At 34.3% G+C, this 16,929-nt stretch overlaps 1 protein-coding gene across 16 annotated transcripts in view; it reads right to left on the reverse strand.

The window, feature by feature from the left end:
• The window catches only part of LOC123005718 (neurobeachin), a 106,570-nt gene that overhangs the window by 87,405 nt on the left and 2,236 nt on the right, over positions 1-16,929 (reverse strand). For 9 of the 16 annotated variants that reach the window (XM_044399623.1, XM_044399615.1, XM_044399612.1 and 6 more), the window contains exon 1: positions 972-1,202. The exons of the other annotated variants lie outside the window; for them this stretch is intronic. In XM_044399623.1, the coding sequence (XP_044255558.1) occupies positions 972-1,187 (216 nt within the window). In that variant the 5' untranslated portion in view covers positions 1,188-1,202. Of the gene's footprint in view, positions 1-971; positions 1,203-16,929 lie in introns of those variants that run through there. 16 annotated transcript variants of the gene reach the window in all.

A 16,929-nucleotide genomic window follows, 5' to 3' on the forward strand; every position in this document is an offset into this window, starting at 1 on the left:
TCGACACAAGAAAAACTTTACACTAGCTTAATACCGACATAATTGCGTCAGAGCTTCGACAAACAAATCCTCTTTATGACAGAACATAAATTTTTACGCTTATTATATTTGGCATGACGTTGAATTCCCGAGAGAATAAAACAAAGAGGATTTTTAGAATTAAACGTTTGTATAGAAATTTATTACAAATTCAATTCCGTATAGGACGAGGAATATGATTCCCAGATTTTATTTCAGAAGAACTCGATGTTTTCAAGATTACACGTCGATATGAATTGGAGATTCTTATCTAAGAGGTTTATTGTTTTTCCTTCATTTATCTCTTATTCCAAATCCGATTAAACACACTAAAAACGTGCTTACACTCTGTTTCTCCCATTTCTTTATATACCATCACAAAAATTTTATTCATTATATAAATAAAAAAACTGCATTTAACATTCACATTTAATTTCAGTTCATTTATGTTTAAAAGTATGAAATTAAAATGTTGACAAAGTTACTCTTTCATTGTATTTCTAGTGTCTGCCAATATAAAAACAACCCCACAAAACTTTTATTGCACGTAAAAGGAACAAATTAAGTGTCGTCGATGATAAAAAGTAAAAAGTTTTCTCATTATATCGAATAAAATTTTTTAAAATTTCCTTTCCAATTTCGCAAATTTGTAAGAATCATAACGCGACTGTTTTTCGTTTCAAATTCCAAAGAGACTCATATATCACAATAAAGCTTCCTTAGCTTTGATCCCCTCAAACACACACATACTTCCTGCTTTTATTTAATTATTTTCAGGAAAACGTACAACACAATTAAGAAAAACGCCTAGAAGTCTAATTCTAAACAAATCCTAGTTTTATTCGCTCATCTGGTAATTAAATTACTTTCATATTTCCCAACACACAAAGCATTTGTTGTATCCCGGCGCCTTCACCATTTCTTTCTTCAAATCCGTTTTTCGCTCGACTTACCGAGAAAGCTTTAAGAAACACCAGACATTGTATAATCCCTTCCATGGTGTCTCCGGTGAGACAGAAAGTCCCTGTCAGATGTCTACCTCGGCGTCCGACTGCCGCCGATGTCGCTAAACTGGCATGTACCAATGCCCTTGTCGGTAAAGAACTGCCAGCCGCCAAAGCTGGTGGCATCGGCTTGGCGGCACTCATCAGCCGCTCCAAAGAGTCCATTTTTAGACACACATCTCTAGCACTCAGACAAAACTCGCCTTCCACCTGTAGCTTTATCAAATTAAAACTCTTTTTATTTCGAGTATGAAGAAATACCAAAGCGATTGATAATAGAAAGGAAAGTTTCCGCTTTAATGGCACCTATAAAGTTAAATTCAATTACGTTGTTCGAGCTTTTGTTCAGCCCCAGAACCAAAAACAAAGACTTTCATCACCTCGTTTCGCATAAACGCTAGAAATACGAAACAACTGAGAGTCGGAGTCTAATTGAATGTAGCGAGAAAACACAAGAAAAAAAAATCACAACCATCGAATTGAATTTAAGAAAGAAACAGAATAATACAATTCAATTTTTTTCTTATAAATAAATCAAATATAAAACATGTCCCTTAAAACATTAAAAGATTTCCGATTGTCTGAATGTGACACACTTCCACGTGATTTCATTCTTTCCCCCTTTATTCATATCTCTTACCGAAGTATGTATCAAAGATTACCGAAACAAAAACTTAAAGAAAATGTAACACGCTTTGAGGGTGCAGCTGAAACAAACAAAAAATGGAATTTTAAAAGCAGATCAGTGCCGCCATCCGCCCTGAAATACATCTTTTTAATCCCCATGAATAAAAAATTAACAAAAAAAAAAAAACGGATTTTAATTTAATTAATCCCAAAACATAAATTTCTAAACATTTACCGTTACGTATCACCCGTTCCAAACATTTAACCGCTACGTAATCGCAAAATATATGGCTTTTCGGTAAAATATCCCTTAGTGACTCCACCAATACGTCTTCAATTCAAATTTATGACTCTCAATACGATAAAATATGTGCCATAAATTTATTTAAATGCATCTCGACGTGAAAAAAGAACGAGGTGTAAAGTCATTTACAATTCGCGTTGCTTATCGCATCCGATCTTGTCAAAGACGACATCAAAACGCAATCTTCTCACCGGCTAGATTTCCCGTGGGCCGTCGAATAATCATACGTGTGCCAAAAAGAGAGTGCTAAATTCGTGAAAGGCGAATTTTGGCGTTTCGCGATTATTCAAACACTTTTAACGCTCCGGTTCAGGTATGGTGTAGATCACATGTTGACAATCTGTGACCGGAGTCGCGGTCTGCTTTTTCCGGGGAGTGCATTGGTAGAGCAATTCGCACAGTTCGTAGCACAGAAAACAGAAACCGATTATGATAAATGTTTCCATTATACGTTTCACTGGATTTTCTTTTATATAACACGCACGATGTCCGTATGGTTGAAACCACCACACGCCCTACGACGACAACGATACACTGCTGAAACGGTCCAGGATCCGGACTCGGATGCTGCGCGACGAAAAACGAACGTTTACGAAAGGATAATTATGTTGAACTGAGAAAAAAATTCACCAACATTGTAAAGATTTGTCAAAATAAATAAAAATCAAAATCCGGTCTCGGTGTTGAAGATTTTATTGCCGTGCAATAAAAAGAGCAACTTTTGTAGGTGTTTTTGTAGGTCTTTAGTGTCAATAACGAGCTCGGTGGTGAGTTATTTGTGTCGTTCTAAACGTTCAACAGTTGCGTAATGTCCGAAATTTAAATCTTGCGCTTTTCTCTCGGCGCATCCACCATTTCTCGTTTTGATTGCTTTTAAATTTCAAATTTCTGAAAAATATTTGCCGACATTTTTCAAATGATTACATTTTCGGTCTAGTCAGGTGCGTTGTAATTCAAATTGTTAGCTTGTGGCGTAAATTATCGATTGGTGTTAATTTTGAATCCTAACCGGAGGCAATTTTGTGCTTTGTAGTGAGAGGCACCTTTGCAAGCTCTTAAAATTTAACGCGTCATTGCTAATAATGAGGCGGAAGGCGGTTTCTGCGGGTAACTTGTATTAATTAGATTTAAATGATTAATAACTGTGTCTTACGTAAGTATCCAATTTACTAATCGATCAGTAATGAGAACAATCGCATACTTTCCGCCGTTTATTTATCGTGTCTTAAATCACGAATGAACTATCCAAAGAAGTCTTTACTAATCCACGAGCTAATAATTTTCACGTACTTACTGCCAATGCTTCCCGTGGCGCCCACATAAATTTTAATTTTCCTCTTGTTGTTCGGTTATCTTGCACATGCTTCAACTCTATTAGTTTGTCCTCGTTGAAGGGGGAATTTCAGTTATTCCGAGTGGATGCATGAAGAGTTTTTATCGTACATTTTTCATGATAAAGCTTTTAAACTCTCATTTAATATTAAAACCGCAATTTATTTTAAATAACAGGTTTTATTAGAAAGATTTTTGCAAAAAGTTTGCGAAAAATTCAAACAGGAATTCAGTACGAACAAAAATTCAATAATAGCCGTCGAGGGAACGGTCATTTTCGATGCTAAATTAATTTTTAGTTCAACAAAATGTAGCGAAATACAATAATATTGAACGATATTTCGTTGGCAGAGTTTTATTCAGTCTATCTCCAATCGAAATGAAAGTGCTGTAATACACAACGAATTTAATTTTTGCCTCAATGTAACGCAGCAGTAAAATTATTTTTTAAACTCACTACTTTCAAAACGACATTTCACGAAATAAGCTTTTAAGAGTAAAACATTACGAATTTTAAAAATGTTCTAAAGATTTTGTTTTATAAAATTGTCCATTTTGTTCACATATTAAAAAAAATGCTAAGTTCGATCTAAATTCTAATATTAACACTTTCTTATTCTAAATTTGAATAAGAAGAAAATATATAAAACTTTGCATAGGTATTTTATAGATACTTTTTTGTATAGATACTTTATTAAAGCTATAGTCTGTACATTTTCTTTATCTAGATGTCTCTTTTAAAATTTAACATAACTGTTGATGCTTAATTCTCAGCTTACAGAAAGAACAAAACTTCAACCAGACGTAAGAAAGAACTATATTGGCTCAATGTAAACTATCTGAATAAGCTTAACTTCAAAATATTAAAGCCCAAACTAAAATCATTTCCAAACTGTTCGACTTTTTCTTCTAAAATTCATTTCATTACTTCTAAATTCAGCAAAAAATCTATCATTCTATATCAATTTACATCATCTGTGTACCATCGCTCTATCATATGTATTTATTATTGTTACTTCACACTTGTTTACAAAAATAACAATGAATGTGTTTACAGTTGGAAATTTGAATTTGGGAAGTGAAAATTCATGTTTCTTTTTTTCTCTTTGAAACCATTTTAATTTAGAGCATTAACCTTTTTTACTGTTATAATATCAAAAGGATAATATTGCTTTTTAACATTGTCTTAATATATTTAAAACAAATTAGTATAAATTACTATAAATTTACAATTATGGTGGATGCACCGGAAAAAAAGATATTTGCTTCCACATTAAAAAAAAAACACAAATAGTATTATTTAGTTGAAAAACAGTCATACCAGAACCTCCATTTCCAACAAAAAAAAATCGATTTCGATGTTTTCATAATGAGTGAATAGGTTTAATGAAACAAAAACGCATGTTGGATCAATTTTATTAAGTAATGCATTTCAAATAACAATTCGGTACAGCGAAAACATAAATTTCTTTCGATGGAAAAAAATCATTTTGTGTACAATGTAATACACCGTGTACCATCTGCGCCACAAATAATCCTCTCGGATAATAATTACTGAATCCAGTTCTCAGCCGCACAAATTGCAAACCAACACATAACTTATGATATTCCGCCTCCACAACACGCTCTCAATAATGACCGTTGAGATCAGAAAACGTGTCCTTTCCTCCCGCATTCGAAACTAGTGCGAAATTATGACTTTGTCGGCTAGCGTGTCCCTTTAATGAATCCATACGTTGTGAACTTAACACATCACCGGCAACACACAAAGGACAAAGCCATAGCCATTTATTTTAACGACCCTGCCAGTGACAATATCGAAGTTATACACCGCATCGTGACATAACAAGACAACATCGCATAACTCGATCGAATAGTGAAACGACGGCGCGAAAAAAAGAAAAAAATTCAGTCATTTGCAACTTTTGTAATTTGAGATGAGAAAAGTCGGCGCCACGGGATATAGACGTGCTAATTCGCACACCACCTGCAATATTGTAGGCTCTGTGCTGAATTTCGTCGGCATTTTTCACTTTCAAATTAAAGCGGTTCTTGTTAATTATGCGGCACACCCCTACCAATTCAAAAACACACTCATATCGGCATGAGGGCGCCCCCATGGAACAAGCTTTATTACACCGCGATGCCACATTATTTATTAAACCCCAACCACCCTCGAAATTTTCATAATAAGTCCCCAGATTATCTACTTTAGTGACAAAACTTAACAATCAGGACAAAAAACAACAAATAAATTTGTATTGATGACAATCCTGATATGTGCAGAACACCATCCCTCCAACCCCTATTTTCGCTCTGTCGACAATTTCCAGAGCCAACTACGCCGTTAGAAACATTTGTAGCAAGCCACGAACATGTTCAACTCATTTTTTTCATCGTTGTCGCCAGACTCTTGTTTTCTTCCTCCTGAATATCAAAAACACACCGAAAAAGGTGAATGCGCCGGACAAGAAACCTCTACAAATTTATTCACCGAACCGATTTTTTTTCGGATACACCTTTTCTGAGCAAATTAATCAACTTAATTGAAGCCCTCTCTACTCCGCCTCAAATAAATTACTTCATTTTTTCGTCGAATCGGCCACAAAACACCATTTCAATTCCTTTTGCCGTTGAAATATTAACATTGGCGTTAATATTTGACGTTCCCATGACCCTTTTTCTGGCTTTACGGCGCCCATATCACCTGAAACGCAATAATCACATCAAACGGCAAATCCCGCTGGGCGTTATTTCACAGGCCGGTGGTCATCGTCGACCGACCGAAACGACCCGAAGCCATTTTCGACGTCTTAACGCCGGCAAAGAGGGGATTCTCGACCGAAAAATGGAAATTGAGTTGGGTGTAATTAACAAACTAACGATTAGTCACGATTTCGCTTTAATGAATCGTTAAGAGCTTCTATAGTTTAATTTCACATTTTTCGATTGACTCATTCAATAATCAATTATTACGCCAATTTTCACGCTAATTGCTCGAAAGATACTTAGGTATAATTAGGCCAAAATTAGCTAGATATTATGCGGACTGCGCAATTTCTAGACATGTTTTAGATAATTGGCTTGTTATGAAGATGACGTCTCGAGAGGGGTCGAAAGTTTGATGATTTTCTTCCCTGATTGTCAATTGTTAACAATCAATGATGCTCGTTACTGTCTCAATTCGCCCCGATTGCCCTTTGTCGAATCTTTAACGCAAAGCGGCCAAACCACCATTACACTTACAAATCAAACCCCAAAAAGTACTGTTAAACGGCAGTTACTAATCTATTTGAAAAATTCTAGTTGACTAGTAAATAAATAAGGTCTTTTAATGTGTTAAGACAAAAATAAATAAAAAAATAAAAAAACACGTCTCTTAAATTTCACATTAAATCTACACTGTGATTTTCTCTATTTTCTATTTTGTAGAGAAGTTGTCGTAATTTAACGGTGTTTTTTGTCAGGTGTATAAATACGTAGAGCGGCGATGACAATGTCGAGACATGTCAGACCGCAAAAGTAAATAAAGCAAAGTTGGCATCTGGCTGGAATATAAAGTTAACATTAGAGGTCGCACATCTGCTCCTGCGGCGGTTCTATATTTTCATTAGCGTTTCGGTTCGAGGAGGTGTGTCTCGATTATTTCGCAACGACAACTATCGCATTAAAGTGAAAAGTTTCACAAAGTTGCTATGTTAATATTTTAAGCGGCACCTTATTGCCACCTCAGAAACGTGCAAGGTATAACCTTATGAATTTTCGATAAGCTTTTAGCTAATAGGTTGTGAGTAAAACGCTGACGGAGTTTATTATTTGACGTAATAATTTAACGGTTGTCTCGTTTAACATCTCTCCCTTTTATAAACACCATCACAGTGTTATTTATTTGTTTATTGTTAGACACACATAAATCAATATTTATTGTAACCATATACAAAATTGTGTTTGTTTTGCGTTTGATACCTTTAATTAGTCCTCCTGTTTACACTCACTCATGCCGGCTTTTTGCATAATTAAAACTCTATACGTGCATGAACGACCGATCGTTGTACAATAATTCAACCGTTTGTTTCGCATGCGGTTTTCCACACACTCGTGTTTTTACTAGTTTTGCCAATTTTTCCATTAAAACAAAAACGATGCGTGCGAAACAATTCCACCGTAAAATTTCCACAAACAATAGCGACGGTTCCCCACTGCCGAAAACCGACCAGAAATATAATTGCAAGGGTGACGGTCGAACAAATTCAATTAGAACCCGAATCAGGAATTTCCTTCATATTTCTATCTTCAAAAGCGACCAATTTCCTTTTCCTGTGGTAGAGTGCAAAACTGTTCGAAAAACTTTCAAATCAATTCACAACTTCAATACAAGACTAAATAAGTTAAACTGCGGCGCAACCCAAATTGCAAATTCTTCTTTTGTACGAGACAAAACGAGAAAAAATTGCGACACCAATTCAGGGCTCTCGCTTTAATCAATTTAAAGAAATTTGTTTGGCGTCCTTAAAAAGAAGATGAAAATTTTTTACCGGTTTTCACCGACATAATTATACGCTTCGCTCCTGATTTTCTGATAAAGAAAGCGCAATTTGCAAGTAAAATCAGGAAACTAACATTTACCAATCGTTTTCCTTTGAATAATTAGCAAAAAAACGGTTTCTTTCAAACGATGAAATAAATTAAGAGGTGGATTTAACCACAACCAGAATACCCAAATATATAACCCGAACCCGACCAAAAGGTCACACATTTGTCATTCGGACCGGATTTATTAATCCACTCCGTACAAACGAATCAATTCTACAAGAGAAAATTATTTATTATTTAATATGGCTACTAGTAAACGCGATGCGTGCACACACTCTAGTAGTAGGGAAAAAGTGCCCAACTCTCTACTCATACGCCACAATTATAAAACAAACATTGACGATAGGCTGAAAAAACAGCAAAATCGAATAAAAACTCGATCCTAGTCCGGCATACAAACTCAATTTTGCCATTGTTCCAGTCCTGGATCAACAATTACGAGAAAAAACCTTTTCCCCTTATTATCGATGTCGAGCTTAACTTGACAGTTCATTAACGTAATGAAAGAGTCTTGTTGACCGTTACAAAATTCATACAGCGTTGCAACCTGATGTCTTATTAAACTCAACTTAATTAAAAATAATATCCTCCTTGCCCCATTGACATGTTAACAACCTTCGCTCCAAAAAAACTAATCACCCTCCGGACTAATCCCTTATTAATGAACCGCCATTGCTAGATATTGATTCCAGGGCGCCCGGAATCGACCAGAACGCCACCTACACGCCCCAGAGATGAATTGACACGATGAAAGCTTTTTCCTCGAGGAAAAACACCGCGAGATGTCGTCGAGCTGGCATTCCTGTACGGTTTAACAACAACTGAAACTACGAGATGGCGCTGTATGGCACAAAGAACACGGATTATTAATGACTCGTCTTCAGGTACACCGTATGAGTTTCTTTACCCAGGATCAAGTGTTTTCATTAATCTCTCCTGGAATCAAAACTCGATTAATCACAAACAGACCCGGATTTTTTATCGCTGGTCGATATTTCAACAAAATGTTATAAAAATTATGCAAATCGAATTGCGCCACACACACACACACACATAAAGCAATTCCGCCCGGAGTTTTTAATAATTTTGCGAGACATCGCTATAAATTTCCATTGTAAATTCTGACGTTTCCTGCACCTTGCCGATTCTCTCATTTAAAAAGTAATAAATCTACGATCATTCTGAGAGGGAGAGAAGAAAAAGGCCCTTTCATAAAAGTAACACTTTAATGGATTTCCCCCGTGACAAAAATAAAATAGTCAATAAAATCCCACCGAAATCGTGAAGCAACTCGACAAGCATCATCGATATAATTACGTAACCGCACGGTACGGTCCTGGAATAATAACAAATGAGACGAAATTAATTTGCGGTCAGACTGCTTTATAAAAGAAAAGGTTTTCAGGACAAACAATAAACTGAAAAGTTGCACTTAATGAGCTTAAACTCCTAAATAATTGATTGAGGAGCTAAAAAGTCCTTTTTCTATTAATTGAAGATTTTAGTTGAGGAAAAGCCTTTATTCACAGATTAATTCAATTTTCTTTTTTGTCTGGTGAACAACTTCATAAAATAATCGAACAAATAGAATAAGTACTTCAAGTTTTCTTCCACCTTGATTTTTTTGACTAGTCTAATAAGACTAATTTTTATTTAATTACAGATATAAACAGTATGCAGAGTAGGTCAAAAATTGATTTTTTGATGCTTAAAGATGTCCTCACATAAACAATTAATTGTCGAGTGTAACGTTGAAAGTACGTCAATAAAATCTCGCTAAAGCTCTGAAAGCCGTTCTGTTTACGACACAAAAGACGCAAGTCCTAATGAATTCCTAAGTTTTCGCTCGAAACGACAAACGGCCAACACGACCAAAACACGAGCTCTTTATCCCTTTGTAGAACGAAGCCGGCTTTCTGAAGGGTTTTACACACTACTAAAAAGAAGCCACTGAGTGGCGAAACAAACAGAGAAATCGCCAATTACACTTCTCCAGCGCAAAATTTTAAACGATTCGATCCATCGAGAAAGGATAACAGTAAGTAATCCCGGTTAAAGGATCCCTTGTTTCAATCAATCCCTTGGTCCCTGACCGTTTACCACTTCATCACATTCCGATCTATATCCTTCCCTTCGTCGGTAAATCATCAGTTTCTGACATGACGTCGGCGTGCAAAAAATTTCTTTATTCGATTAAAACTTTGGCCCGGAACTGACCGCAAATTTTATTTTCCGACCTCGCCGCATTTCATTTCCGACATAAAATATTCAGCGTCGCTCTTGCACTCGCCTCTATTCAAAAAATCTAGCCGAGACACATCCTGCCGCTCCTTTTATTTATTTATTTTCGTTATTAGCTGGCACACCCGCCCGTATTTAATCATACAGTGTCACGAACGACGAAAAAAAATTTGATAAAGTGAGCCACACTTTCCGACTTCCGAACAATTTAATTACGGACGGTGTAAACGGCAATTTAATTAATTATAAAGGCACGAAACCAAGTTTTCACGAGTCATATGTCGACCTGAAATAAACTAGACGACGAAAGCGAGGAGGCAAACAAAGAAACCCTCGAAAATCTGAGAGGTATTTAAACGGTGCATCTTGAAGGTTAAGTACTCCATTACGACGGAAAAAGAACGGATTTAAATTCAACTTCTTGCATAAAGAAGACACGAGATTGCCAGTCACGCTTTCATCCAATTAAGCTAATATGCAGGATAATGCAGCGCGATTAAGACGAGTAAACGAAACGGTGACAAATTTAATGCAGTTTTTTTACAAGAAATAAAGTAAAGAAGCAGTGCCTACAATTATTCGTGTATAAATTAGTTCAAATTTTAGAATAAAAGTAAAAATTATGATCTTACAGTTTTAATTTCATACCTACCTTACTAAAACATGATAGCTTGAAGGCTCTCACACATGTCTAAAACGTTAATTTAAGCATCTTTGTCGTACGATAGTAATTGTCTTTTCCTGAGAATTGTTGGGAAATTTGGAAGCACTAAAAGTAGAAAACGGCAAAAAGTAGAGATTGAGAAAAAGTAAAACAATAGAAATTGAGTTAAAATTATACTTTTCAGAATATGTGCACATATTTTAAAGCATTTAAGCGACATCTCTTGACACTTAATTGTTGTATTTAAATTTTTCTTAGAAAAATAAAAAAAAATTGAGATGACGATAAAAAAAGCTCTTTTGCTCTTCTACTCCTTTCTCCTTCTTATGCTTTGCTCTCTTAATTGCTCTTATGAGTCTATGCGCTCTCACTCTTTATTTGCTCTTATGCACTCTCTCTTTCATTTCAATTGTTTTTGAATTTGAATTAGAGAAAAATTGCTGACTTTACCAAAGTTCGAACCCCGAACCTACTTGCCGGAAAGCGGGACCTTATACCGGTCGACACTTTCTCTGCTCTAATCCAATAATAACGAGTGTTTATACAGGATATTCCAGTTTTATTGTTACAAATTTAAACAGAAGATAGAGTATTCAATTTAAGACAAAAGTTTCCAATGAACATGCATCAAAAAATGCTACGCAAGAGAGCTACACCCCTCAAAGGGGTGTAGGGTCTTTTGATGAAGTTTTTCCAATATTTCCAAAACCATTTTAGATAAAATTACAAAATTTGGTACAAATGATAACTTTTATACACCTAAACGAATTCAAAGATAAAATGTTGAAATTTTTAATCAGAGGCTTCTTTTTAGGTTAAAAAGTACTCAAACTGTTTTGACTGTAGTTTCTTGCCACTTTCAGCAAAAAAATTCTAGATTGAAAATGACATGATAACCTTTATACACCTAAACGAATTCAAAGATAAAATGTTGAAATTTTTAATCAGAGGCTTCTTTTTAGGGTAAAAAGTACTCAAACTATTTTCAAAGATAAAATGTTGAAATTTTTAATCAGAGGCTTCTTTTTAGGGTAAAAAGTACTCAAACTATTTTGACTGTAGTTTCTTGCCACTTTCAGCAAAAAAATTCTAGATTTCATAGTTTTTCATAAAAAAAGGTGTTTAGAGTTTTTCCGATGCAAGTTACCGATTTTCAGTAAAATCAGTTTTAAAATTTGTGTTACAGACCATAAACACCATAGAAATTAAAAATTAAATTCGTTTTACTGTTTAGGACACCCCTGATAAAAAAATTCGACTTTTCATCTTGGAATCCGTTTAGGCGTATAAAGGTTATCAGCTGTACCAAATTTTGCAATTTCATCTATTCTGAAATGTTGAAAAAAACCCTTTAAGAAAACAAATTCCTTTTAGGAGGTGTACATAGTATTTTTCGAAACATGTTTATAGGAAACTTTTGTCTTAAAATTGAATATTCTATCATCTATTTAAATTTGTAACAATAAAAACAGAACACCCTGTATAAATTTGACGTCAGTTCACCATCAGACTTTCATGAATAGCTTTGACGCCAAATTTAAAAAATCACCTATTATATTCAGACGTACACAAAAATTTTCAAAAATGTAGGTGTATCTACAACGCTTTAACACTTTTATGGATCTTTTGTATTCCAATTTAAAAGTTTTTAATTTTTTCGATTCTTGGCAAAATTTTGATCGGTTTTCGGCCCTTTTAATTTTCTATCTTAAAAAAAATATTGTCCTGTTCATTTAACAACAAATGACCAATTAATTACGCGTTTAAATTTAAATGTAAAAAGTACAATTTTTTTAATAATTGTAGAAAAATAAGATTTTTGAAACTCAATCGAAAAACGTTTTATCTCTTTTTTGTTCCAAAATTAGCTTTTTTCTAAGTTTTCATATCTATTTAAGAGCTTGAAATAATCTTGTTACAATTACAATTTAACCAAAATCTGCATAAATAATGTGGTAAAATTAAGAAAATTTTAAGATTTACATAAAATTAAAAAAAAAACGATAGACGTTTATTGGTTTGTAATTACATTACAAACTAAAAAATATTCGAAATTTGTAACAAAAACACTGTAAATAAAGCTAGAAATCTAACATCGCCACATTAAATATTTCAGAGATACAATTCTGTCATCTGCAGCTAAAAATTCTATTATTTGTCCCTTCCGTCGTAAAATCGTGGGTTGGTTGGCCATCATCGGAGAAGATAAAACTGGCGAATTTTTTGTCGCCAGATGGCTATATAGCAAATCAAAGTCATCTGTAACGTCAATAAAATTCAAACTCGAGACGTATTTGTGAGAAGCTAAACGGAAATAATCTCGACGTTAGTATTAAACAAAGTAAAGTCATTTTTCGGTTTTGAAGAACAATAAATCGGGTTATGAAACTCTTGAAAGCTAATAATAGACCTAAAGTATTTTCGTTGTCGATTTAATAATCCTTCTCCTCCGCAGCCGTATAACTTACATAATTGGATGTAAAAAAATTGAATTTTTATCCTTTGTAAGTAACATTTCTCTATTTGACGAATTTCCTTGTTTATCTTCGTCGGATATTGGTTTTGGACGAAGATGTATTTACGTAAGGACACGATGCATTCGATTTCCGCAATTTCTCTATACGGAAAATAGATTTGAATTCACCTGAAACGTCCCAATCCCAGCTCAAATATTGGCACAGATTGCAAAATTAATAAAGAATCGTTTTCAGACACAACAGAATCATTCTCTAAATATAACCAAATCGATAAAATACCTTCTAGCAGGGACGTCTCGACAAGATGTAAGTAGTTCGCATAAATCTTTGACAACACCGTGCGAAATAACACAAACACATTAACTAACTTAACGCAAACAAATCTGCAATGATATCGTTAAGCGTAAATCTGACTCTAACCCTCATTTGATTAAATTACAAATTATCTCCCTGAGCCTACATCCGGGACCATATCGATCCCTTGAAAAGACACCCTTCTTGTGTCAGAATTTTTTTGCCTATGTAGATGAAACCGTGCTGCCGTTGCTGCTGCTGCTGTGTCATTGAATAAAACAGTAGCCGAGGCTAATAGGGGTGTCTGCTCTCTGTAGCCCATTGTTCGTTACTCTTGCACCACACCAATAAATATTGATGGCTCAAGCGACACCGAATCAATCAACAATTTATTACTTCCACAACATCAACATTTTGGTGGATGCGCCGGGTCCGAAATTAGTTTTAAAAAATAAAAGCGGTACGTGACCGACTACCCTTATCGATTTTGCTTCGCAAAACGGAAAACTCTCTAATTATGTCATGAACTCAGACATTTTATTACAGTTCGATAGTTTGAATTTTTTATATCTGAAATTTGCTAACCTATGTTGGCGAAACACACTCCAACTTGATGGTTGTTTGCTGGATCAACTCTCTCCCGTCACAACTCAAAAATAGAAACTGCATCGATTTTCGATAATTCGACCGCGGTGTGTACAAGAAAATGACACTGAGTGCTTTCAAGCATCATCCGAAGAATATAAGTGTGGAAGTTTTCGAGAAAATAATAAATTGAATCTCTGATAACTTCGCACAACAAACCAAAAGTCAGCTTTAACAAAAGTTCAAGAATTAATAAAGCGCTTTTTGATTTAAATCTTTTTCCTGTTTTGAGCCAGTCAAAATATTTTTGACATGCTTGATGCTTCAATTAAAATTGCACTGATTGTTACATTGACAAAAAAAAATTATTATTAATTAATTAGTTTAAGCTTAAATTAAAAATTGTCCTGTTTATTAACTAAAAAAAAAGAAACTAATAACTAGGAAAGCTTTTTTAACACTTTTTACAAATGTTTGTGATTCGATCTCTTATCAGAACCAAATCTTTTATTTCAAATTTCTTAACCCAAGAAAATCGAGAAAAAACTATATAAAAAATACAAATAGACTTTGGATACGTAGTTACAACAATTTAAAAAATAATAATGATGACTATAATAATAAATAAAAGTGAAGTAAAAAAAATGTAAATAAAATTTGTACAAAAAAAACTATATCTTTCTGTATACAGGTGCACCGGAACTCGCGCCCCAGAGAAAAATTTTAAACATTTTGTCCATGTTCCTGGTATCTTACCTTACTTAAAATTTTTCTAGGAGGCGCGAGGTCTGACACCCTGTAGACGATTTTTTTCCAAACACTGCCTACATAATTAATGAATCAAGATTAAATCAATCATCTAACTCTAACAAGAGCTTAATTTTTTGCTTCTGTGAATTCGACATTCGTGCTTTATTTTCAAATGTGAGCGATTACTCGACTAAAGCTTTCAACCTCTCAACTCCACACCTTGACTTAATTAAGCTGTGCACAATTAACTGCAAACTGCACTAGAGAAACGTAGTCGTTTTCAACGAGTGCAGTTAACGCTTAGTCTGATCCATGACCTGGAATATTTCTCCCCTTTCGCTTGAAAATTATTAAATATATTTTTTTACAAAATTATAAATTTCGAGTGGTTTAAGATGAGACGACGGCTTTGTTTTCCCAACTGCTCCAGAAATGTTTACGGTAGAATCGATTGGTAGAGTAGAGAAAGGACCACACCTCTCGGCGGGTGCGGAATCCTCGTCTCTCCTACGCTATTTAACGCCAAACATTGCCAATTTACGACTTAGAAAAAATTTTCACTCGGTTACAAAGAGGACCCAAACCTTCATGCGTAATCGGATTAATGCCACGAAAGTGGCTCGGAATCTAATTAGCGCCACTTCCAAAATCGATGCTATAGTCCATTAATTTTAATTTTTTATTTTCGAAAAACACATAAAATATAAAATGTAATATTTTTACGACAGATGCTCTTATCTCTGCGTGATTCGTCGACTTCGATTATGCAAATATTTCGAATGAATAACGATCGTCTCTCACGTTTTGAATCCTCGACTAAATCTGTAACTCTTATGCTATATCAATATTGACACTCCCTAAATCTGAAACGTCTCAACATTTAAAATTTCTCATCTTAATCAAATTACATCGTCAGACATTTCCTGGAGGTGTTTTTCGCGAATATCTTTGCGTCGGTCGCGTTTCCATTACAACATTTACAAACTTTTAATCCGTTTTAGAACACGTTGCCGTCGTCGCCATGAGAAAAGAAAATTCCTCTTGATTATGTCTCCTCGAAATTAAAATCTTAAAAAAATAAGACAAAGAAGAAGAGAAGGTGGAACATTATATACCACCAACGTTAATTGTTCGAGGGTGAAATAAAGTCATAAGCGAACTAATTCGGCTTCCGAGTTATACGCCCTGTCACCTTCTCTATTCGACCCTCAAGCCGATCATAAACCTTTAACTAATTTCGACCCGATAAATATCCACTCAACGTTAATGCTTTCATTATTATCTCGTTATTTATCTCGACAGGAGCACGAGAAAAAGACGGCGAGACGCCTTAATTAGACTTTTCTTTTCTTTTCTTTTACTGGAGGAAATCAAAATCTACGCCGGATTTAAAAAAAAACACCGGCAGGTAAGATAACAAGTTGTTCGGAAACATAATGCGAATTCCAGAACCGCAAATGTATCGAATTTTACGAGGAATGTGGGGTAAAATGATACACTGTTTGATTGAAAACATTTATTAATCTTCTGGTATTTAATGAAATATAAAAATATATAAAAAAATGTTTTTTAAAAATTAGTTTTTATTAGAAAAAATGTACGAAAAAGTAAAAGCTGTTATAAACTTTAAAATCTTAAGGTGTAAGCAAATGTTCTTCTCTGACAGAAAAAAAAATATATTTTGTACTCAATGTTAAAAGAGTGCTTTTATCAACGAATTTCGGTAGATAAAGAAGTCTTTTATCGTCTAGTAAAATAAAGTAATTTTTATCTACTGTTTATATTCTTTATTAATAACTTACACATGATGAATACATGCTTAAAGTAGTAAAGAAAAGAACTATGTAGAAGAACTATCAATACCAGCGTGAAGATGGCTAATGCAGTGTTCAATATGTCCAATTTTTATAATTTTTGTTTTAAAAAATGTAAAAAAAATATGCCAGACACAAGAAATTCTGGTAGGTGAGTACAAAATAAAACGAAATATTATACACAACGATAAAGATTGTATATCTACTGGTAAAAAAAGTCCACTCG

Source organism: Tribolium madens, unplaced genomic scaffold, assembly GCF_015345945.1.
Source record: "Tribolium madens isolate multiple individuals breed KSU strain unplaced genomic scaffold, Tmad_KSU_1.1 Scaffold_20;HRSCAF=117;Tcas5.2_LG4, whole genome shotgun sequence".
NCBI lineage: Eukaryota > Metazoa > Arthropoda > Insecta > Coleoptera > Tenebrionidae > Tribolium > Tribolium madens.